General features: G+C 44.5%; 2 protein-coding genes and 1 pseudogene across 2 annotated transcripts; 1 reads left to right on the top strand and 2 right to left on the bottom strand.

Moving 5' to 3' along the window:
- Positions 1 to 2818: 2818 nt before the first annotated feature.
- LOC109487295 (UPF0160 protein MYG1, mitochondrial-like) lies at positions 2819 to 6286 on the top strand. Its single transcript, XM_019791280.1, has 5 exons — positions 2819 to 2957; positions 3448 to 3616; positions 4332 to 4521; positions 4954 to 5163; positions 5704 to 6286. Exons 1-5 carry the CDS (start codon positions 2906 to 2908, stop codon positions 6100 to 6102), a joined length of 1020 nt encoding a protein of 339 aa, XP_019646839.1. The 5' UTR covers positions 2819 to 2905; the 3' UTR covers positions 6103 to 6286.
- A 437-nt stretch (positions 6287 to 6723) lies between these two features.
- On the bottom strand, positions 6724 to 13876 carry LOC109487294 (pyrethroid hydrolase Ces2e-like). Its single transcript, XM_019791279.1, has 11 exons — positions 13697 to 13876; positions 13126 to 13267; positions 12514 to 12733; positions 11801 to 11980; positions 11189 to 11365; positions 10666 to 10763; positions 10201 to 10303; positions 9413 to 9601; positions 8556 to 8724; positions 8041 to 8266; positions 6724 to 7371 (listed from the first exon to the last, which is right to left on the bottom strand). The coding sequence occupies exons 1-11, from the start codon at positions 13767 to 13769 to the stop codon at positions 7104 to 7106; spliced, it is 1845 nt and encodes a 614-aa protein (XP_019646838.1). The 5' UTR covers positions 13770 to 13876; the 3' UTR covers positions 6724 to 7103.
- A 333-nt stretch (positions 13877 to 14209) lies between these two features.
- Positions 14210 to 21249, bottom strand: LOC109487297 (annotated as a pseudogene).
- Positions 21250 to 22550: the final 1301 nt, after the last annotated feature.

Consider the following 22550-nt stretch of genomic DNA (forward strand, 5'->3'; position numbering starts at 1 on the left):
TATCAGGAGTCACTCAACGGGTCGGAATGCGAGAAACGTAAATTACGTAACTTATGTAACATCTGCCTGACTTATGTAATTTCTGCGGCCCTTTCCATGATTCTGAACTATATAGCGCCTCTCTTTATCATCATACAGGTTCTGAAGAAGACTTCAAGTCTATGAAGGAAGCTCTTTAGAGAAGGCACAAAATCCCATGATTTAAAAGAGGCTAAACAAAATGAGAAAAATCGTTCTTTATCTATGAATAGCGTTGGAGAGATCTGTCAAAATTCTGTGGTGGCAACCTTTAGTGGAAAGGGGGTGTTATATATATACAAATTGCAACGACATAAAAAAAGGCGTTTAAATTTGATGCTAGTAACTGTATAGTACTCTGAATAAATAAGTCGTTCTGTCATCCCAGTTACAGACACGTCCAGACTGAAGACATCCTGTACAGGAAACGTTTGTTTTGTAGTTTGTTTTGAGAAGTCGGGAACGGTTCTGGACAAAGCGCGCATCCAGAGACTATCCACAACCATATAGTCTCTACCAGACTAACTACGCTGGCTATATACAGGAGAATATTTGCCGGAGGAGTTTGACCGCAATGTAGGTTTGACTGGCCGCGCAGTCAGAGGGAAAGAAACAGTACCTTCCCGCGGCCGGACACCCTTGGCCAATTTTACACTTTTTTTTTACTTTGCCGAATTTTACGATCCGTATTCCCGTAGAAAGGCCTGGTGGAGGCTAACAACCATACCTGATCCTAAGCCTAACCCATTTAGGCATGGAACTAGGTAGACGCGGTTCTGGATAAGATAGAAGCGGCTATAAACTCACCTGTGTCTTGTCCAGGCGGCAGTCTGTGGTGTTGACTCCGTCCAGCTCCCCACGTGTGTGTGACGCTAGCCTTGTGTGTTAATGTTTACGTTCACTGGCACAAAGGCTTGGCGGTTACAGTTACCTCACAACATTACTTTCACCCAGACGTCACTCACCTCACCTACACGGCTCGTCTTACGCTTCCTTCCCGTGTCACTGACTCACGTTGTTTCTTCTAAAGACAGGGGCAGCGGGGAAAGGAGCAAGAAACGTCTGGTAGGGTTTCTTATTGTGCGGATGGAGGCTTAATTGACTGCGTGTTTTCGGGATCGCGTTATAGGAGAGACAAAGGCGTGTTTTGCAGCACGAAAGGATGTACATTCGTGAGTAAACAAGACTACATGTCGGGTTTTGTGCGTTCTTTGGTTTCATTTTGGGGAAGCCGCGTATTGTTGGGGTGAACATCCGCTTCTTACTTGACGTAAACACACTGACGCACAGTGTACACAAACACACGCACTCACGCGCGCGCGTAATCGCGGACGGTGACACTGACACACATACACACCCACATGCACATGCACACACATACACGGACACACACTGTATATGCACAGTGGAACCCACATATACATGTACTCACCACATACACACACGCACGTAGTCTCCATCAGAAATCGACCAAAAAAGAATATAGCTGGCCAGGGGAGTAGCCTGTGAAACTAAACCTCTGGGGGGCTGCCTACATAGCCCGCTACCCAACTACTGGTACTAGGGAGCCGGCGAAAAGCGAGGTTCAGTCAGGCTAGCCAGGGGAGTTGGCCGGCCATAGAGGGTCCAGTTTAGGTTTCTTAAGACCAATTTCTACTATTTATACAGCCTGCAACGGAGTCTGGTGAAGGCTACACACACGCACGCACACACACACACACACACACACACACACACACACACACACACACACACACACACACACACACACACACACACACACACACGAGCGTGAACGCACCTTCACATGTATATACCTACGTGCCAGCGCCCACGCACACTCATTCACAGCCACGGCTTCATTACAAAACAAACTTAACCCTGAGTTCGCACAACAAACCAGTACAGACAGGGCAAAACCGATTTAATGGGCTGTTGTTGTACACATTCTACATAACACAATAGGTCTCCTATAATTGTGCTCTCCAATATTGAACGAAAATCTTTTAGTCTGAGAGTTTTTTCCTCAAAAAGTGTCGTCCAACGCACCTGGTGTTTTCCCAGTAAGCGAATCTCAATTTGGTGTTGAACTTGACCTGGTATTCTTCTAGTCTTTGTACAATAGTCCTGACATCGACTATCTTGTGGTACGGGTATCAAAACTTAGTAGTGATGTATTAATAGAGCGGCACGAATGTTTGTTCACTAAATGCGCTTCAAGTGGTTTTACCGGACCTTTTTGTTTGCGTTGTTTAAAAATATCATAAACCATAAGAAAACGTACTAGTATGTTACTGACACCTGTTAACTTATGTTAGCCTCCATCAGGCCTTCCTAAGGGGTTATGGATGGTAGAATTCGACAAAGATACGGTGAATAATCAGCTAGAGTATATCCCAGGCCTTTTATGTCATTTTGAGTTAGAAACTAAAACACCGACTGAATATTAGCAAGTTTTGACTTGAGGGATATGCACCTGTTCCTAAACCCGAACTACTTACGGGTAGTCAAACGGAACGATACAAGACTTTGCTTTAGTGATCCGACCAATGGAGACCTTTGGCCTCGTACACACTCGAATATCAAAACCAGATTCAGTAAACACAACAAAAGCTTGATATTACATTTTTTAAATACTAATCTGGTTTATAATACATTTTTGTAAAATGTTTAATTGCTGATATTTGGTGTAAAATTTGAAGGGATTACTTGATGACCGCGGAAGGATGTGAGTTGCACACCGCCCCGTACTATCACCACGCTTGGTGCCCCCCCCCCCTCCACCCCTGCTACAGTCACCATTGCGCTTTCTCGTGCAGCTTTCCTAGTCAGCAGACGCCTGTTCTCTCCTGTTCTGACTCTGCCGTCTTTAAGACGCGGTTCTGAGATGTCTCAGCCCAACAAGAAACTGCGGGAGAACGGAGACGCCAAGCAGATAGGTGGGAGTTGCTCTTTTTGTTTTGATTCGTGGACGCGATGTCCAGGCTCTGTCCTGTAGTATATCTAAATGTTAGAAATGTAAACAGATGTGAATATAAAATTTATGTGTAAACTGTAAATGTACATACGACACTACTTTAGTAGATGTTGAAGTTACAGGTAACGTTATATATATAGTCAGTCTCACAAGTACTCTAAGTACATTTCCGGATTGTGATATGCACAACTCACTTGACTATGAATATCTGGAGTTCTTTCAATGTCTTCAAAAAGTACAATGCATAATGATTCAGGTAGATTAGTGTCTATGGTATAGCAGTTACAGTTAAGTACACAATGTCAGTTGTTTTATTTGTCAGGCACAATTCCACTGTGACGAGGCTCTAGCCTGCTACCTTCTGAATCTATTATCTGATACACACATAACGTGTAACATAATGTATATATTATGTATGTTTAATAATGTTAGTTTTTATATTTCGTTATCAGGTACGCATGACGGCACATTCCACTGTGACGAGGCCCTGGCCTGCTACCTGCTGAGAAAACTCCCGCGGTACCGCGACTGTGTGATTGTACGGTCTCGGAACCCGGACGTGCTGGCCGGCTGTGATGTCGTGGTGGACGTCGGCGGGAAGTATGACCCAGCAACGCACAGGTTTGTTGTTTGTTTGTTTGTTTATTTGTTATGTTTTGTCCTACCTGCTGAGGAAACTCCCGCGGTACCGCGACTGCGCGATCGTCCGGTCTCGGAACCCGGACGTGCTGGCCGGATGTGATGTGGTGGTGGACGTAGGCGGAAAGTATGACCCAGAAACACACAGGTTTGTTTATTTGTTTATTTGTTATGTTTTGTCCTACCTGCTGAGGAAACTCCCGCGGTACAGCGACTGTGCGATTGTCCGGTCTCGGAACCCGGACGTGCTGGCCAGCTGTGATGTGGGCGGGAAGTACGACCCAGATACTCACAGGTTTGTTTATTTGTTTTGGTGGTGGTGGACGTCGGTGGGAAGTATGATCCAGATACACACAGGTGATGTAGGAGTTGTTCATTTGTTTTTTTATTGTTGTTATGTTTGGCGATAGTCCAGTTGCAGAACTTTGGTGGGCAGTACCACCCAAGCACTCAAAGGCGATGTGTTATCCCAGAAGAATGGAGGTATGATTATTGACTATGAATGTGTGTGAGTTTGTGGTCAGCATAACTGAAGATAGAAGGCCTTGATGGATTGTGTTTGTTTGTTTATTTATTTATCCAGGAAATTCATATCGTCTGATGATATTTGGTATGTGAGTAGGTTTTGGGAAGATGAAGATCAAGGTTGATTATGGACTGTACTAGTTGATTAACCGTGTGTTGTATTTCTCCCCAGGTATGACCACCACCAGCGAACCTTTACCGAGACGATGCACAGCCTGGTACCGGAGAAGCCCTGGGTGACCAAGCTCAGCAGCGCCGGACTCGTGTATCTCCATTTCGGACATGAGATCATCGCAAACGCGCTCGGAGACAGGGGCGATGACAAGAAACTCTGCAACGTGGTGTACGACAAGGTCTACCAGGTGGGCAGAGGTTTAAATATAGTCTTGAAGGTAGTAGTAGTGTCCAGTCTTCGTTGCTGCTGTGGGGTCCCTGACACACATAGGGGTGGGCAGCAGTTGGCTAGTCTTCACACCACACCAAAGTCTACCAGGTCGGCAGACATTTTAATATGGTTTTGATGCAAACTATGAGCTTTTATAGCGATTTCTGGTAGAACATATAGGATATTGGGATTTTCATATAGACAACCAGGGATTGTTTCCTACCTTGCTTACGTTTCGATGTCTGACTGAGGAAGGTGTCTGACAGATATCGAAATGTAAGCAAGGTAAGAAAAATTCATTCAATCGCTCACAAAAAACTGTTGGATGTTTCAAGTAGTGCCCATTACTTTTCGTCAGTGACCTGGATGTCTAACCTCTATCTACACGCACATTCATTCATTCATTCAGAACCTGATAGAGGAGATAGACGCGATAGACAACGGGATTTCCCAGCACGATGGGAGCCCGCGGTACGCCATGTCCACGCACCTGAGCGCCCGCGTCGGCCGGCTCAACCCCGGCTGGAACGAGCCAGACCAGGACACCGACAACCGGTTCCGCGCCGCCATGGCCATGGTCGGGGAGGAGTTCGAGGATCGCGTGCGATACTACAGCCAGGTGCGGGACTTGTACTTCTTATTTCTCTCTCTCTATCCAGTTTATCGTCTGTTGTTCCCCATAAACCGAGGGTTAGACATGCTTGCACACTGATACTTGGGGCTTGATGGTGTCTCGCCATTTGCCTCTGTCCTGAGGTTCTTGTGCACAGCAAATATCAATACCCTTGCAGGATAGAGTCTCAGCAACTTCACCGGCCAGCCATGCAGTGACCCAACAATAGGTGATGAGTGGAACCCAGCATCATCACTAGAAAGTTTTAAACAACTCCTGCAATTAAATGTGAAAAGATTGAGTGTAAAAAGTACGTCAAAAATAAACCAAATCCCAAACTTCTGTTTGGAGAGTAATTCTGTTGTACAAAAATTACAAAAAGCCAAAGCCAGTGTAACTAAACTGGAAAATCTGTTTCTGTCGCAGGTGTGGTTATACCGGCTATACTGATACAGAAACAGATTCAGAACTAAAGGGCCACTAAACCTGGTTCAGAGACAGCAAAGAAAGTATGTACAGTGTACTAACTAAATGTCTCTGCCCCAGGTGTGGTGGCCGGGGCGGAAGCTTGTCCGAGACGCGCTGGACGCCCGGCAGGACGTTGACCCCAGCGGAGAGGTCATCCTGATGGAGCAGGTGTGTCCGTGGAAGGAGCACCTTTTCGAGCTCGAGCGCGAGATGGGCGTCGCGCCGGGCGTGAAGTACGTGCTGTACGCGGACCAGGGCGGGAACTGGCGCGTGCAGTGCGTCCCCATCGAGCCGCAGTCCTTCCAGAACCGCCTGTCGCTTCCCGAGGCGTGGCGCGGAGTGAGGGATGAGGAACTCAGTAAACTCAGTGGGATCGACGGCTGCATCTTTGTTCACGCTTCGGGGTTCATTGGAGGGAACAAGACTAAAGAAGGAGCTCTACTCATGGCACAGAAGGCGCTACAGATGTCTAAATAAACAAACAAACAAACAAACAAACAAACATGAGGGGAGTCAGGGACCAGGAACTCAGTAAACTCAGCGGGATAGACGGGTGTGTTTTTGTTCATGCTTCAGGTTTTATTGGAGGGAACAAGACTAAAGAAGGAGCGCTACTGATGGCACAGAAGGCACTGCAGATGTCTAAATAAACAGAAAACAAACGTTGAGGCCATGAAGCTCGATAACTTAAAGATATTTCTTCAACCTTTTATATCAATAAATCGTTCACATCAGACAAGTACGTGAAACTTCTTGCCTGATTGGTGCTTATTTACCTGTAGTTTATACCAGTTGGCATGTATTTGTGTATGTTTGTAAACTTGTGACCGTCGAGCCCCAGTCCTTCCAGAACCGTCCCCGAGGCGTGGAGGGGGGTTAGAGACGAGGAACTCAGTAAACTCAGCGGGATCAACGGATGTGTTTTTGTTCATGAGGTACACACAAAAGAAATCACATCATTCAGGAACAATTTTTGCTTTTTATTGCTCACCAATTGTAGAAGATACATACAGCAACTTCTGCTATTACAGAAACTTAGCAACAGAGGTAAGAAACTGATCAAGGTAGGCGACAAAGTACTTTGTAAAAAAAAATGTAGGATTTGAAAGAAAAGAAAAACAGATATGCTTTAAGTCTTATACATTTTGTAAGTGTGCATTTCCAAGTCTACAAAATATGCACCTGGCATCTTACATCCAAGACCAGTTATTATCATAATAATTACAGGTATTAAAAGTATAAAAGGTTGAGGTATTTTTGACATGTTATACATTAATTGATACCGTAATTGTCTCTTATTCTTCTGCAAATGTAAAAAAGAGCTTAAGCGACCATTCTCAACTGATGTAGCTAGAAGTAGTAGTAGGGCAGTGTAAGCTACAGTAGTGGACCTTGGCCGTAGCGGACTAAAGCTAACAAGGCAACATGTGCAGCGCGGCTTCGCTACATCTCATATTTTCAGCCAATCACTGTCGGGGTCACCCCTGATGTAGCAAACACACAGCAGCGGAAAACGCTACAAGCAGAACACTCCAGGTGGACCTCCCCGTGCCGCCGGTCGGCGGAACTTTCTTACCCATGAGCCTCGGCACGTCGCGGTTCCAGAACGCCATCCGGTCCTGGCGCAGCCGGGTGCTGGCTGACGGCGTCACGTCCAGCTGTAGGTAGTGTTGGCCCGGCGCCGTGTAACGCGGCCAGGTCACGAGGTCACGCGGGGACGCAGACCCTGTCGAGTCGCTCGGGTCACTGGAAGAGTTGTAATGAAAAAAGATAAGAAAAACAAACTGTTACAGCAATTTCAGCAAGTGGTTATAGCAAACATGAACTCGAGATGTCCCGGGTTCGTTCCCTTGCATTCCTGCAGCTAGACGTTGTGTTCTAGGCAAAGGTACTTTAAACGACTTTCCTCACTCCACACGGGTGAAAAATAAGCAAACAAACAAAGCAATTATACAGCAGTATGACATCACGTACTTCCAGGAGCTACAGTAACTACTGTATAACAGTAACTACTGTATTACAGTAACTACAGTAACTACTGCATAGCAGTAACTACTGTATTACAGTAACTACTGCATAGCAGTAACTACAGTAACTACTGTATAACAGTAACTTCTGTATAACAGTAACTACTGTCTAACAGTAACTACTGTCTAACAGTAACTACTGTCTAACAGTAACTACTGTCTAACAGTAACTACTGTATAACAGTAACTACTGTATAACAGTAACTTCAGTAACTACTGTATAACAGTAACTGCTGTATAACAGTAACTACTGTGTAACAGTAACTACTGTGTAACAGTAACTACTGTGTAACAGTAACTACTGTGTAACAGTAACTACTGTAGAGCAGTAACTACTGTATAACAGTAACTACTGTAGAGCAGTAACTACTGTATAACAGTAACTCACCTGTTAGCAGCGAAGTTTGTCCAGTAGGCCATCATGTCCAGACTGAGTTCCCGCTCCTCCTGGGTGAAGTTGTACTTCCAGGCGCCGCCAGTGACATTGCGGAGGAGCGGAATTCCGAACAGATAAAAAACGTCGTCCCCGTGGTCGGCCTTAGCGTAGGCCGGTCGGCTGGCGAAGTACGACGTGCGCGTCTGGAACTCGTAATGGTACACTCGGACAGGGTGGGCTGTGTGCGTGTGACACAAACAGTCTTATCAAGGAGGGTCTTCTGTATTTTTTAACAGAAGTTTATACACAAGAATCTTTGCCTGACATCAGCTATGGCTGCTTTTTGCTTAGTAAATAGGTAAGTTGGACTTACCCAAAATCTCAATTGTACAACTTCTGCCTATCAAGGAATGATAGTTGTACAGTCAAAAAAATTTTAGCGTGTTGAAAATTACAGTTCAACCTTGTTTGCAATACATGTAATTGTAAATTATTATTGCAATTAAAATAAATTATAGAATTCGTACCTGCCATGGCCTGTGCCATCATGACAGTTGGTGCAGTGAACCACGAGTCTGTGAAGTGTTGCAGGTACAGGAGGAACTGTCGGCGTAAGACCACCGGGTCCTCCTGACTGTCGGCTGGGTCCAGGTACTGGTCTATAACAGGCTGTACAAGCACACTGGGAATCCCGCCCTGTAAGGGGAAACAGACAAGAGCAGCTGAAGTTAAATATTGTAACTGACATGGACAGAGCCAGGGGAACTGTTGATGTAAGACCACCGGGTTGTCCTGACTGTTGGCCGGGTCCAGGTACTGGTCTATCACCGGCTGTACAAGCACACTGGGACTGCTGCCCTGTGGGGCAAAAATGTACAGCTGGAGTTAGGAACTGTGTAAAGTGCTGCAGGTACAGGAGGAACTGTTGATGTAAGACCGCCGGGTTGTCCTGGCTGTGGGCCGGGTCCAGATACTGGTCTATCACTGGCTGTACTAGCTCACTGAGACTGCCGCCCTGTGCAGGGGAAACAGACAAAAGTTATAAACTCTCCAAGCATATTCTGAGGGGCAAGGGGAGCCTATGTTGGCTGCCTGTATCCATTGGTGGCCAATATAGGCTCCCCTTGCCCCACATACTGCTTGGAGATTAAGAAACTGTAACCAACAGGAAAAGAACTGTCTACATAATTTACATTCATATGAATGTCCTTTTCATAAATGTTTAACAATTCCATCGCAGCTTATTTTCAAAGTTTACATTACAAATTAATAAAAATGGGTAAAAATCTTGAGACAGCAGAAACAGACCAGAGAGCACGATAGGACGTTATTACACAACATGTATCGGCAGAATTTGTCAAACTTTGGTATCCAAGGCCCTCACCAAATATTGGCCGGCAGCCCATTTCAAGTGATTGGGCAGATCCTCCTCGTATTCGGTCCTGGTCATCCCGACTTCAAGTTTCTCCATGAAGTCCTTCCCCAGGATGTCTGCTGAAGAGATGCTGAACTCATCTATGTTGGAGCCCAGCAGGTAGTCCACCTGGTTCACCTGCCTCTGCTGCATCAGGTCCTGTGTGAGAACCACAGCGGAGATTCTCAGACTTTACACATGGCATTAGCTATAGGCCACACCAATTTAATAACTTAAAGTTGCTTCTTGGATATTTTCAGGATGGATGTGAAGTGACATAGGTACAGGGCGAAAAACAACTGACAACAACGAAAGAAACAAAAATGCAAAGTTCCAAGGAAGACAAAACATGTACAACATATGTCAAAACTGTTTCATGAGGGACTAAAACACAGCGAAGATTGTCAGATTTTACACACAGCATTAGGCAATATCTAGCCTCTACCAGGCTTCGGAAGCGGCTGGAAAGAGTAGAAATTGGCAAAATAGACACTCAGATAACATGCCAGGGGAGTTAGTCAGCTTAGGAGTACATTTGCCAATATGGTGTACTTAGCAGACCAACTCTCCTGGTATGTTATCTGTCTATTTTGTAAATTTCTACTCTTGCCAGTTGCTTCTGAAGCCTGGTAGAAGCTCGGCAATATCAATAAAACACAAAGCTCGAAGCAGGACAAATGTAAGTTTGTGACTGTCAAAAATGCGTTTCATGAGGGACTAGAATTTGAGGAAATAAGTCAGCAGAGTCAGTATAATACCCAAGGGCTCTCTGGGAGAAAGTCGCCTCCTATGACAACCGACACGTTCACCATGTACGCGATCTCTGGGTCCAGCGCCATCGTGATCTCTTGGCTTGACTTTCTGTGTGGAAACAATAGTCCTGATGTTAGCTTACTGAAACCTGTCATATACTCTAGTGTGTGGTCAGTCTAATGTACTGGTGCAAAGTTAAGTATAATACCACTGTAGTGTGCAGAGTCTGATTTTCTAGTTTTGTGTTAGAAAGAAAATTTAATATTGTTTTTCAGAAATTCCAACAGAACACTGATGAAAATTGATCACACAAAACATCACATTCAACACACAGAAAGGCAAACACACTTAACGTTCAAGCAAACTGAACATTACAACACACAATGTTACAACACACAGAACATTACTGTAACAACACGTAGAACGTTACAACACATAGAATGTTACAACACACAGAAGTACCACCATACCCTCTCAGACAGCTCATCATGTCTTCATAGACCTCCGTGCTGCAGTTCAACTGGCGAGCGAGAATCTGCGTCCGTGTGATGTCCCCCTTCTGACTGACCTGCACAATTTACAGAGTTTATATGGTGCCTCTGAATATGAGACAGTGTGATATCGACTTTAAAACTGTCAGCTGGTTGAATTAGAAATTAAGCATCCCAGCTGCCTGTGAGTGAGTGTAATGTTCTGTTGCATTTGAAAAAAAAATAGTTTTTTTTATAACTTTTAAGTTCAGCTTACAACAGCCAGGGTTGCCCAACTAGTCATCGATCATAGATTATCATTAAGGGTCAACCCTGGGAAAAAGTAAATTGTTAGGTATACTATGGAGTTAGAAGGGACTTCATGGGTATACATACAAATACAATTATTGATAACAATCATATACAGTCTAAATTTACAATTATGATATATGCAAGCATTGGATTATACAATTATGTACAATTAAGTTTTGTAATAAATAAAATAAAAATAGGATAACTAGACCTGCACTCCGGCCACGCCACTCTGAGACACAGCCCGGTGGAACAGGCCCGTTGACATGGGCGACAGAACCAGCAGCGACACGGCCCAGCCCCCGCCGGACTCGCCGAAGATCGTCACGCGGTCGGGATCGCCCCCGAAGTTCCGCACGTTCGCCTGCACCCACTCAAGGGCTTTCATCTACAAAGGCAAAGTTTAGGCTGAATTATACCATTTCTTAATGATAATTTGTCCTTGCTATAACAAAGAAAGGAAACGACTAATAATGTCATGTAAGAACAAAAGATTATTTTAAATGCTACCTCAGGGACAAGTAGAGAAATTTTCAACTCCAACTCTGTATCTGTTTATTCAGGTCAATGTATGCATATACATGTATGGCCAATATATACATGACCAATTTCCCACTTAATGACGAACACAATAAAATGGTAGGACAAAATGCAAACTTTAAGGAAGATTCAGTTTTGAAATGTTTTGTTGTGGTAATGAATTGTTGAGTAAACGACAAAATGTTCAAAGACACAACAGGAGAATAATCTGCAGACGAGCGACCGTACCGTGTGTGATGCCGAAGGGCCGCGGTTATACTGGTTATATCGACACAGAACTTACCCCGTCCAGGAGCCCGAAGTTTCCGGGTGCGTCCTCCTCCAGCGTGGGGAGGAAGCCGAGGTGGAACGTTCGGTAGTTGATGGTTACCATGACGATGTTCTGGAAGGCCGTGGGGAACTCGGCCGGGTAGGAGTCGGCGGTTCCAGTGAACAGACCGCCGCCGTGGATCCACACCATCACCTGCAACGTGTAGTGTTTAGGTTTTGCTACATGTATACATGTATATGGTGGGGCTTGAAATACATTTTAGGAATAGGTGCACTGGTGCACCCAACCAAATACATTGGGGGGAACAAAAAACTTTTTGGGTGCACCATATAAAACAAAACCTAATTACAGATCTTACTGGGAGCTAATTTCAAAATCTTAAGAAGTACTACAACAAAGATTTTATCATTTTTCTGATACTAAGCGAATCCTATGGTGGCAAGGCAGTAACCATTAGCCACCTCCAAGCAGAACCTGGTCCTTGCCACTGTATAGGATCTGCTTGGAGCATAATGGTCATTAGTAATAAGAATAACTTTATTACACAACAATTGTACAGGGTACAAAGTATGGTATCTACTAGTAGTACATACTACCCCTGTACACTTTGGTAAGGCTAGCCTAACTAATACCTGAGTGGGTGGCTAGTATGTGATAGGTATAAACTTTTACATCATTGAAAGGGTTAAGTCTAATTAGTATAACAACGCAGAGACAGTACTTACAGGTCGGTTTGCGGTGGCTGAAACCTCCGGTGTGTACACGTTCAGAAACAGGCAGTCCTCTCCCTCTGTCTTGCCCTTGGCGAACAGAATTTCGCTAAAAATCGGATCCATGGAAGTATCCATGGGATCTCCTGGACCGAAGATCTGGGGGCACCTGTTCCCGAACTCCCTCGCATCTCGCACGCCTGTCCAGCTGCTGGGGGCTTGTGGAGGGCGCCACCTGGTGGATTAGAACGGTAGAGCAGAGTCTAGAACTTGTTTGTATGCAATGTGTTATTCAAGAAACACATTGCCTCTATGCTTGGCATTCAGAAGCTTAAAGCAAACAGTATGAAAGTTAAACACACAGTGCTAACAGTAGACTCTGTCATTTTGCACAGCCGTGTGGCCTAAGGGCCATGGAAATGGAGATGGACACCGCCCTATATAACTTGTAGTGTACAACGGACTATACAGCGTTTTGTGACATGTATGTATCTAATATTTATTGATTCATTCATTCATTCATTCATTCATTCTTTTTTCATCCTCCAAGGAAAATGTTTGGTCCATCATGATTTCCTTTTTCATCTTTCTTTTTATCTGCATCTTAAGACGGGTGGAGAAGCTCACCTGAGGTTTCCCACAGGTGGGGCGGCATAAGGAATGCCCTTGAAGGTGAAGACGCGATCGTGGACAGCATTTCCGAGGACGGAAGAGGGCACGAACTCTGACCCTCTAACATCACCATGGGTGGTGGAGACAACAATGCCTTCTGGAGTAACGGTACCGGGTTACATATCATATTAACAGTTTGTTTAAAGTTTTAAAACTTTTGATCCAACATACAGGAAGTTCTCTTACCCTGAGAGACCAAGTCTTCCTCAGTAGACTGGTCAAATTAGCTCTTGGTGAATTTTCTTTGTGTTGGTTCAAAACTTTTAACTTTTAAAACAATTGTAACAGATGAACTTTCATGATAATATTAACAAGTTATGTACTATATTTTTGTATGTGTATACAATACGAAGCACCTGTAAGATTGAGAACCACTAGTAACCACTGCTGCAAAGGCTACAAAGTTGTCAGCCATCCTAACACAGTCAGTAACAACTACACTCCCGACTTCCCAAATGCCCTGTTGGGGCTGTTTAGTATTGCCCTACTGAAGTCAAAGGTTAGAGGTGAACCTCAACACCCTCACCTGAACCACCTGTAAGATTGAAAACCACAACCACTGCTGCAAAGGTGACAAACCCACAGTAACAACCGGCCATCCTTACATACTACAAACCGACACTCCTAGACTTCCCAAATGCCCTATTTAATGAGGATCTGTTTGTATGCCAAACTCTTTGTACCTAAGCCAAACACGCTAAGAAAACACAATGCATTGGCTAATTTGTACACCAGGTTGAAAGGTCAACGACCCGCAGGTCGTTGGCTGATGGGATGGCCTTATATGGTCATGACAAAGCTGAATGATGTCATTGTTCAAACACTATATTTGCATAAGTGATGCAGTGCACTTTTTTTTACATGGATGAGAAAAGTACAAACTTCTCAGACCATGCTTAAGTTTCTATAAAGACTGCAGATGACAGACAAAATAAGAATCTTTTGGAGATAGACTTGTTTTAGATCTGATCAGTATAATGAGGTACACACGAAAGAATTCACATCATACAGGCACATTTTTTTGCTTTTTATTGCTCACCAATTGTAAAAGATACATACAGCAACTCTTGCTATTACAGAAACTTAGCATCAATAGTGGTAAGAAACTGATCAAGCTAGACTACAAAGTACTTTGTAATGTAGGATTTGAAAGAAAAGAAAAGAAAAACAGATATGCTTTAAGTCTTGTACATTTTGTAAGTGTGCATTTCCAAGTCTATAAAATATGCACCTGGCATCTTACATCCAAAACCAGTTACTATAATTACAGGTATTAAAAGTATAAAAGGTTGAGGTATTTTAGACATGTCATACATTACTTGATACCATAATTGTCTCTGTATTCTTTTGCAAATGTAAAAGAGCTTAAGCGGCCATTCTCAACTGAGGTAGCTAGAAGTAGTAGGGCAGTGTAATGTTAGCTACAGTAGAGGATCTTGGCCGTAGCGGACTAAAGCTAAAAAGGCTACATGTGTGGCGCGGCTTTGCTACATCTCATATTTTCGGCCAATCACTGATGGAAGGTTCACCACTGATGTAGCAAACACACAGCAGCGGAAAACGCTACAAGCAGAACGCTCCACGTGGACCTCCCCGCCCCGCCTGTTCGCGGAACTTTCTTACCCATGAGCGCCGGCACGTCGCGGTTCCAGAACGCCATCCGGTCCTGGCGCAGCCGGGTGCTGGCCAACGACGTCACGTCCAGCTGCAGGTAATGTTGGCCCGGCGCCGTGTAACGCGGCCAGGTCACCAGGTCACGTGCAGACGCAGACCCTGTCGAGTCGCTCGGGTCACTTTAAGAATTGTAATGAAAAAAAGATAATCAAAAAAAAAAAGCAACCAACAAACACCAATCCTTGATTTCACCAAGTGGTTATAGCGGACATAAACTCCAGAGGTCCCAGGTTTGATTCCTGGCATTCCTGGCTAGACTGTGTCCTTGGGAAAGGTACTTGACGTGACTAGAGGGCGCAGCTGCTGGGATCTTTTGTGAGGATATGAATGGGGGGATCTGAGTTGCCTGACGTGCTAGCCAGGCCAGGTGGACAGGCACCAAGGTTTTTTCGTAAACCCAGATTCTACAAACACAGATGAGCTTTCATTTGAAATTCTTGCCACACTATATGTGTTGTTGATAGATCATGAATCTACTCACCCGTTAGCGGCGAAGTTAGCCCAGTAGGCCATCATGTCCAGACTGAGTTCCCGCTCCTCCTGAGTGAAGTTGTACTTCCAGGCGCCGCCATCTTGCAGGAACGGCAGCCCGAACAGGTAGAACAGGTCGTCCCCGTGGTCGGCTTTCGCGTAGGATGGCAGGTCTGGGAAAACCGAGTCTGAACGGTGCTGGAACTCGTACTGGTAAACCCGCGCCGCGGCGTGCGCTGTGGGGGAGAGTTGAGAAAAAAACCGGTTGAAACAAAAAATCTGGAAATCTCCGAAAGATATCAAGAGTTAGCTTTTAAATCTTTTTTTTAGTTTACTGGCACCACCAAGAGATGGTCTATTAAGGGCCCAGGACAGAAACCATGCAGACCTAGAAGCCAAAAGTGCAGGAACCTAACTTATTGTGACAAGCCCAGTGACCAGCCCCTCCAACTCTGTCATGCCACTTGCTATAATATATAATGTAACCCATCACCACAGGGTGTCTGCTACAGCACCAGTTACCATGGTAACAGATGTCTGGTCCAGGTCATTGACCTTATATGTTTTTAGAAAAAGAAGAAACAGAGCAAAAACAGTATGTTTTCCTTCTGCGAAGGTAAACAAATAAACTATTTCTCCAGATTTTAGAGCGATTGTTTAGAGCACAAACATTCATTTGTTTTCCCTCTACGAAGGTAAGCATATGTATGGAGAAGAAGAAGGAACAGAGCAAAAACAACATGTTTTCCTTCTAAACAAGTATGTATAAATGGTTTATTGGCAAATTGACATAAATCTAAAACAACATTGCAGCCTAATAATACAAAAAATTGTACAAAAGGCTGAATTACGTAGTTTTACGGAACACACTAAATATCATTAATATTTACAAACATACAAACAAGTAAAGCAAGGCTTCCTCACCTGACTCTGCCTGGGCCATCATGACGGTCGGCGCGGCGAACCTCCCGTCAGTCATCAGCTGGATGAACTGGTCCCGTGTGTGGATCGGGTTGTCCGCCATGGCGGGGTCAATGTACTCGTCAATCACAGGCTGCACCAGGGCGTTTACGTCTCCACCCTGTAGAGGACAAGAAATAAAAGGTTTGAAAACCCCAGGAGCATTTAGCCCTCAACTCAGCAAACACTCACGAATTTTAGCTCAACACTCCAGTAAAAAAATAGTAAAAAAAGAACTGAATCCAAAAGTATAATAAATCAGAAAACTGTTAATTTAGTAGATAGACCATGGAAGCAGAAAACAGATAGCCTGGGCCTGAAACAGGTTTGGACACAAGGCTAGAAAACAGAGAGTTGAGAAGAAAACTTTCAATAACTCATTGCCCAAATTCTATATATTCAACCATAGAGTGGCATTGACCATAAAAGCTGAGAAATTGAACTGGCGTGAACATAATGAACACTTACAGCATACTGGCTTGCGACGATCTTTATCTCGGTGGGTAGGATCGCCCGTAGATCCGCACTGCTCAGTCCGGCCTCGGTGACCTGTGGGGCTGTGGCTAACAGCAGGTTACTGTTCTCTCCGCTGGTGGTGCCCAGCAGGTAGTCTACCTCGTTAACCTGCTTCTTCTGCAACAGGTCCTGTGTGCCAAAAAAAAAAAACATTTACTCAAGTAACTGGATATGATTTGGGATTATTCACTACCTTTTGTCAGTGACATTAGAGACTTGTCAGAAAACTAGGTTTACAAGTACTAACTATTGATTGATATGGAAATAAGGGAAGACGATTTTTTTGAAAGTTCAAAGAGAAACAGGTCCTCTACAGATCGGAAAAAAGAGTTGCATGATGAAATCATGTCTTAAGGTTTTACCTGTGTTTGTAGTTACATGTACATGTTTAAAGTTAAAACTTTTGTTCAAACACACTTCGCACTTTAGAGAAGCCCTGTGACAAGCCTCACTGGGTCAGTCTATTGAAGACGATCAGAGTGACTGGTCAAAAGCTCTAAGTAGGAGCAATCCCTTGGGATGGAACAAATTTTTAAACTTTAGAATGATGGTTATATATTCATCAGTACTCAGTTAATCTTTAGTGCTCCTTTGCAAAACCTCAAGAGATATTCAGGTTTAGACACTAAAGTGGGGCCCAGTGGTTCAAGGACTTGCCCTGACTTTCGAACAATGATGATGATGATGAAGAACAGTACCCATAGATCGTCACCGTCTGGTAACTCCCGGCCGCCAACTATCGGCACTGGGATGTCAAAGTCTAGCATAGGGTGGGGTGGCTTCCTGTGGACGAGAGGAAACACACTTAAGAACTTGACCATTTTTTTATGTTGGAAATTACAGTTCAAACCTGTTTCAGAGACTTGAAGCAGAAGATGTTGTACTCTCCAAGCAGACGTTTTGGGCTTTGGCTTATTTAGACAAATGTTTTTCTTTGTACCAGTGTCTTTTTAGCCAAACCGTAGTTTATTTGATACTGGCTTGCCAATGTCACACTGTCTTAAAATGAATCCAATATGACACTGTCTTCTAATGTATGATACCGTCTTGTAACTGCAAAAAGATCTGCTTGAAGATTTTTAAAATCTAGATGTACAACCTACCCTCTCAGGCAGGTCATCATGCCGTCGTACGAAGCCGTTGTGCAGTTGAGCGAGGCAGCGAGAGTCTCCGGCAGCGTGAGGTCGCCCCTCCGGCTGGACTTGACCCCGGCCACGCCGCTCTGGGACACCGCCCGGTGGAACATCCCGGCGCTGACCGGGGACATGACCAGCAGGGACACCAGCCACGCGCCACCGGACTGACCAAACACCGTCACGCGGTCAGGGTCCCCACCGAAGTTACGGATGTTGGATTGGACCCATTGGAGGGCTTTTACCTGTGATGTACCGGTAGTGGAAAGAAGTGCGTACAGTTGAGTACAATCATTACCTCTATGTATTCGTTTGTTTGTGTGTGTGACACTATGTTTTGTGTATGTGTGTGTGTCCGACCTGACGGTGTGTGTGTGTGCGTGTGTGTGTGCTGTATCCGCTCAGTTTCTTAGTCTTCTCTGATACGAACAAATAAAGTTAAAACCTGGACAAGACGACTGTCACCATGGTATAAACTCGAGCTGAATCAGTGTTAGATTAGTCATTATGTAGCAAGTGGCAAGCCAGAGTTGGAGGGGCTGGTAACCATACATTAGAAATGTGTTTGAGTAAGAATAAACAGAGCAGTAGTTTGTTAGGTTAGACCATGTTGAAGTAAACATAATGCATTGGTGTTGCAAATTTTACCATTCTTAGATGTGTAACGTTAGACTCTTTGAGAGGTAAAACTAACCACGTCCAGCACTGCATAATTCCCGTCCGTGTCGGAGTCCCGGGTCGGCATGAAGCCCAGGCCGCTCAGACGGTAGTTGATGGTTACCATGACGACGTTATTGAAGAACGTGGGGATCTCGGCCGGGTAGGTGTCGGCACTGCCGATGGCCATTCCTCCGCCGTGGAGCCACAGCATCACCTGGTGGAACAACACGGTACTGCAGATGAGAACGTACAACAAACACTAAACCACATATACACACATCGTTTATTTTCATCCCCCTTTCTCTCTGCCTGTCCCTCCCTAACCCTATCACTCTCCCAGTTTCTCGTGACTTATAATTGTTGGTATCATATCCAGAACCGTGTCTATCTATGACTGACCAGTAATCTCCAAGCAGATCATACAGTGGCTGCACAGTATCCATTGGCCTGGATAGTCTGCCTTGCCACTGTATGATCTGCTTGGAGATTAAGGATGAGGCACATGGTTTGGATAGTCTCTGTGTAGCTTTGCCCAAAGCCTGGTTCTGGATATGCGTGGACTATCCAGAACCGTGCCTGAGCATACATTGTAGTTCTGGATAGAGCACAGTTCTGGATGCATGGTTCTGGATGCAGCAGAGCACCTACCGGCAGCCCGGCAGTGTCCGACACGTTTGGCGTGAAGACGTTGAGGAAGAGGCAGTCTTCGCTGCTGCTGTTGCTGCGCCACTTGGTGATCTCCTCCATGAGCGTCTGCGGCGGGCCCGGGGGCTGCACGTCGTACACCTGCGGACACCGGCTCCCGAACTGCGACGCGTCCCGCACGCCTGTCCAGCTGGCTGGGTCCTGCGGAGGACGCCATCTGGGGAGGGAAAGAAGGGCAATTAAGGTTAATGACCTGGACCACAGGCTGTCACCATGGTAACTGGTGCTGTAGCAGACATCCAGGGGTGTTGGGTTACATTATGTAGCAAGTGGCAGGACAGCCTTAGTTGGAGGGACTGGTCACCATATATATTAACGGGTTTATCATTCTCGCATCTTTTCCACTGCTTATCCCTCTTTGTTCCTCCCTGCCTTGACTGTTTGCATAATAGTTTTGCCAGTCTACATTTCCCTTCATTTTTGCTTCTATACTGTGTAGGGTTAGAAGGAATAGTTTTTCATATTTATTGTTACATCATACATATACTCTGTACGTAAGATGACGTTATCCACACATGTATGTAGCTTTGTTAGATCTTTAGTTAAGTTGTAGAAGACCATACAAAAGTCTCTGTACTTTTTTGTTGTGTCAATAAAGAATCTCTCTCTTTTATGAACCTATATTTTGCTTAGCTCTGTTCCGTACTTCACCATTTGAGCTGTAAGCTCAAACAAACAAACAAACTAACTAACAAACTAACAAAAGTTCGACTCACCTGAGGTCCCCCACAGGCGGGGCGGCGTAAGGAATCCCCTTGAAGGTGTAAATCCTGTCGAAAACAGCGCCCCCTATGTACGAGGGGGTGAACTCCACCCCGTTCACGTCTCCATAGGTGGTAGAAACAACAACTCCGTCTGGACGGGTAAAAATTTGTTATAATTTACACAAAGGTTCATCAATAAAGATCGATGGATCAATTGATTGATTGATCAACTTGTGTTTAAATAGTTGGTATTCCCGGGAAAACATTTCCACCTTACTTAAACAATACGTTTATTTACTTGATAAGGACTCAAGGGTTGTGGAATATTTAACATGCTTGAAGTGTCTCAAACACGGAAATTCCAGCTTAGTTTAACGTTCTGTCGGAGAGGACGTCCCTAACCGAAGCTAGGTTCTCATTTTCACCTGAGCGAAGTGAGGAAACAGGTGTAAAGTGTCTTTCAACGGCACAACATCGGGCGTTCCTTAGGAGTCAATCAGCTGTGTACAAAGTACAAAGGTCGGACATGTACAACCACTACAGCAGTCTCCAAGCATTTGCTTAGGCAGCAAAATCGTACCAAACCGGCAAGGCGCTATCCAATTTCCCAGGCAATGTCCATTTAGCTATTAGTGCACTACCTAGCAGGCGAATTTGATACTGTGTTGCCGGTTTGTTACTTTGTTACGATTTTGCAGCTTTAACAGTTAAGGATCTGCTTGGAGATTCGTATGTTGACAGTAAGGGCGGTGCATGCTTGCTTTACGCATCACTACTTGTTAAGGCTATAGAAAGTGGCTACAGAAACTAGTACCACTCACAGTGGTACAATGCCAGGCAAAAATGTAATCTCCGAACATATATTTTGGTGAATTCCTACAACTTACAAGACAGTATAGAATTGGCAAGACTGTATCAAATCGGTAGGGCAGTATCAAATACGCTTTAGGTTTGGCTGTCGAGAAAAAAAATACCGGTACACTTCAGAATAGAAAGCTGAATAAATACATCTAGTATCTAAAACACGTTAAGAACAAGACGAAGCCTAAACCTCTGTTTGGCAATCGGAGAGTACAACTTTTAAGTTAACTTTTAAGTTTTGAAATACTAGTATCTACATGTGACGATCAGATATAAAATCAAGTCCAACCCACCTGCGAACCTTAGCAGTGTCGCCAGCCCCGCCCAGACGACAAGCTCCCTCATACCTGAACTTCTACCTGCACACCTGGCCATGTTGTCTCTGATACTGAGACGCTAGTTGAGATCCTAGCTAGTTTGTGCCTACAATAAATCTGGACTGGGCTCGACAAGCGGCTTGCTTTATCAAGGCTTGTTGATGAATGAATGAACGCTGATGTCATGTACTGTTTTACCTGCCAGCGTCAGTTGTTTACCAAGACATGCTAATTAACCTACATGGCTGTCCGCGTTGGTGAAAGGGGGTTGCGTGCTTTGAACCAGAACCGGTATCCTTGCCCGCGATCGATCTTAAGAGAGTTCAAAACCTATCGCTTAATCTTTTAATTCATTTGTGTTTGAACATTCTACCTCCATGGTTTGAAAAAGTTTAATACTGTCTCCCTATGACAAACGTAGGTGTGGAATTCTGTGGCTGTTAACGGCACAAATTATTGTGGATTGCGAACTTAATGCCACAAAGAACATCGCAGATTAGAAAATTAAGGTCGGGGTCTAGTGGGGTGAACGACCTGTAGCACGCTCGGCTCTTCACTACCACATGACCATATATGGTCATCGGGTTCCAAGCCAACCGCGCGTCGCTGGGTTTCGAACGAGATCGCCATATTTGGGCATGGATATGTACAAAAATGGGTTTCTAAACCATATATGGCGAATTTAACCTGTAGTGGTTTTGCGTACGATTGACAGCGAGTCATCATTATTTTGGAAAGCTGCCTCAAAAGTTGTTATGTTAAATGCTCCCATACCGGAAGTCGCTTGCGAAGCTGACGTCGCACCCGACGAACGACCTTCAGCTGAATTTGTTGATCGATTGGAAGGTCATCGAAATTCGAATCGCTGGACTTGTCGAGAATATTTTCCACTTTAAAACTGTCGTTTTGAACCCCCTTAAAATGGCTTGAAAATGGCATTCTACCATTACCAAGCGAAATTGTCGCGTATAGCGTTATCTATTTCCAGTAAATTGTCACTTTCTGCAAGGTTACAACATCCAAATTTCAATATTTTTGAAGGAATAAAGAAGGAAATTCTATAAATCTGCTACCTTCTCGTTGAATACCGCTTGGTATTAATTAATTAAATGAAGACCTAATTTGTATAATAGTAATATATGGACAGGTGGTCACTATAGACAGAAATTTTACACCCCTGTGTAAAAATGCCATTTGGTACAGTCCGTCCATGTGCGCGGAGCCTTGTAGTGACACGGTGTCGTTCTTCTGGGTATTTTGCGAATTTTTTGGCCAATTTTCCAACTTTTTTCCTCAAAATATTCTTCCAACATATGCCACGACTTGTCGGAATATTTCAACGGTGGATTTATGCCGTTCTTTTGATGTTTGGGAGAGAA

The sequence above is a fragment of the Branchiostoma belcheri genome, unplaced genomic scaffold (genome assembly GCF_001625305.1).
Source record: "Branchiostoma belcheri isolate BF01 breed outbred unplaced genomic scaffold, Haploidv18h27 scaffold87, whole genome shotgun sequence".
Lineage (NCBI taxonomy): Eukaryota > Metazoa > Chordata > Leptocardii > Amphioxiformes > Branchiostomatidae > Branchiostoma > Branchiostoma belcheri.

Bases quoted from the DNA above. Each gene is read 5' to 3' on its own strand.
- LOC109487294 (XM_019791279.1), bottom strand. From the start codon at position 13,769: ATGGCCGGTTGTTACTGTGGGTTTGTCACCTTTGCAGCAGTGGTTGTG. The intron at 12,734-13,125 runs GTGAGCTTCTCC...CTAATCCACCAG, and splicing joins CCACCTGTGGGAAACCTCAG to GTGGCGCCCTCCACAAGCCC. The intron at 10,764-11,188 runs GTCTAGTTATCC...TAAATTGTGCAG, and splicing joins GTGGCGTGGCCGGAGTGCAG to GTCAGTCAGAAGGGGGACAT.
- LOC109487295 (XM_019791280.1), top strand. From the start codon at position 2,906: ATGTCTCAGCCCAACAAGAAACTGCGGGAGAACGGAGACGCCAAGCAG. The intron at 3,617-4,331 runs GTTTGTTGTTTG...ATTTCTCCCCAG, and splicing joins TATGACCCAGCAACGCACAG to GTATGACCACCACCAGCGAA. The intron at 5,164-5,703 runs GTGCGGGACTTG...TCTCTGCCCCAG, and splicing joins GCGTGCGATACTACAGCCAG to GTGTGGTGGCCGGGGCGGAA.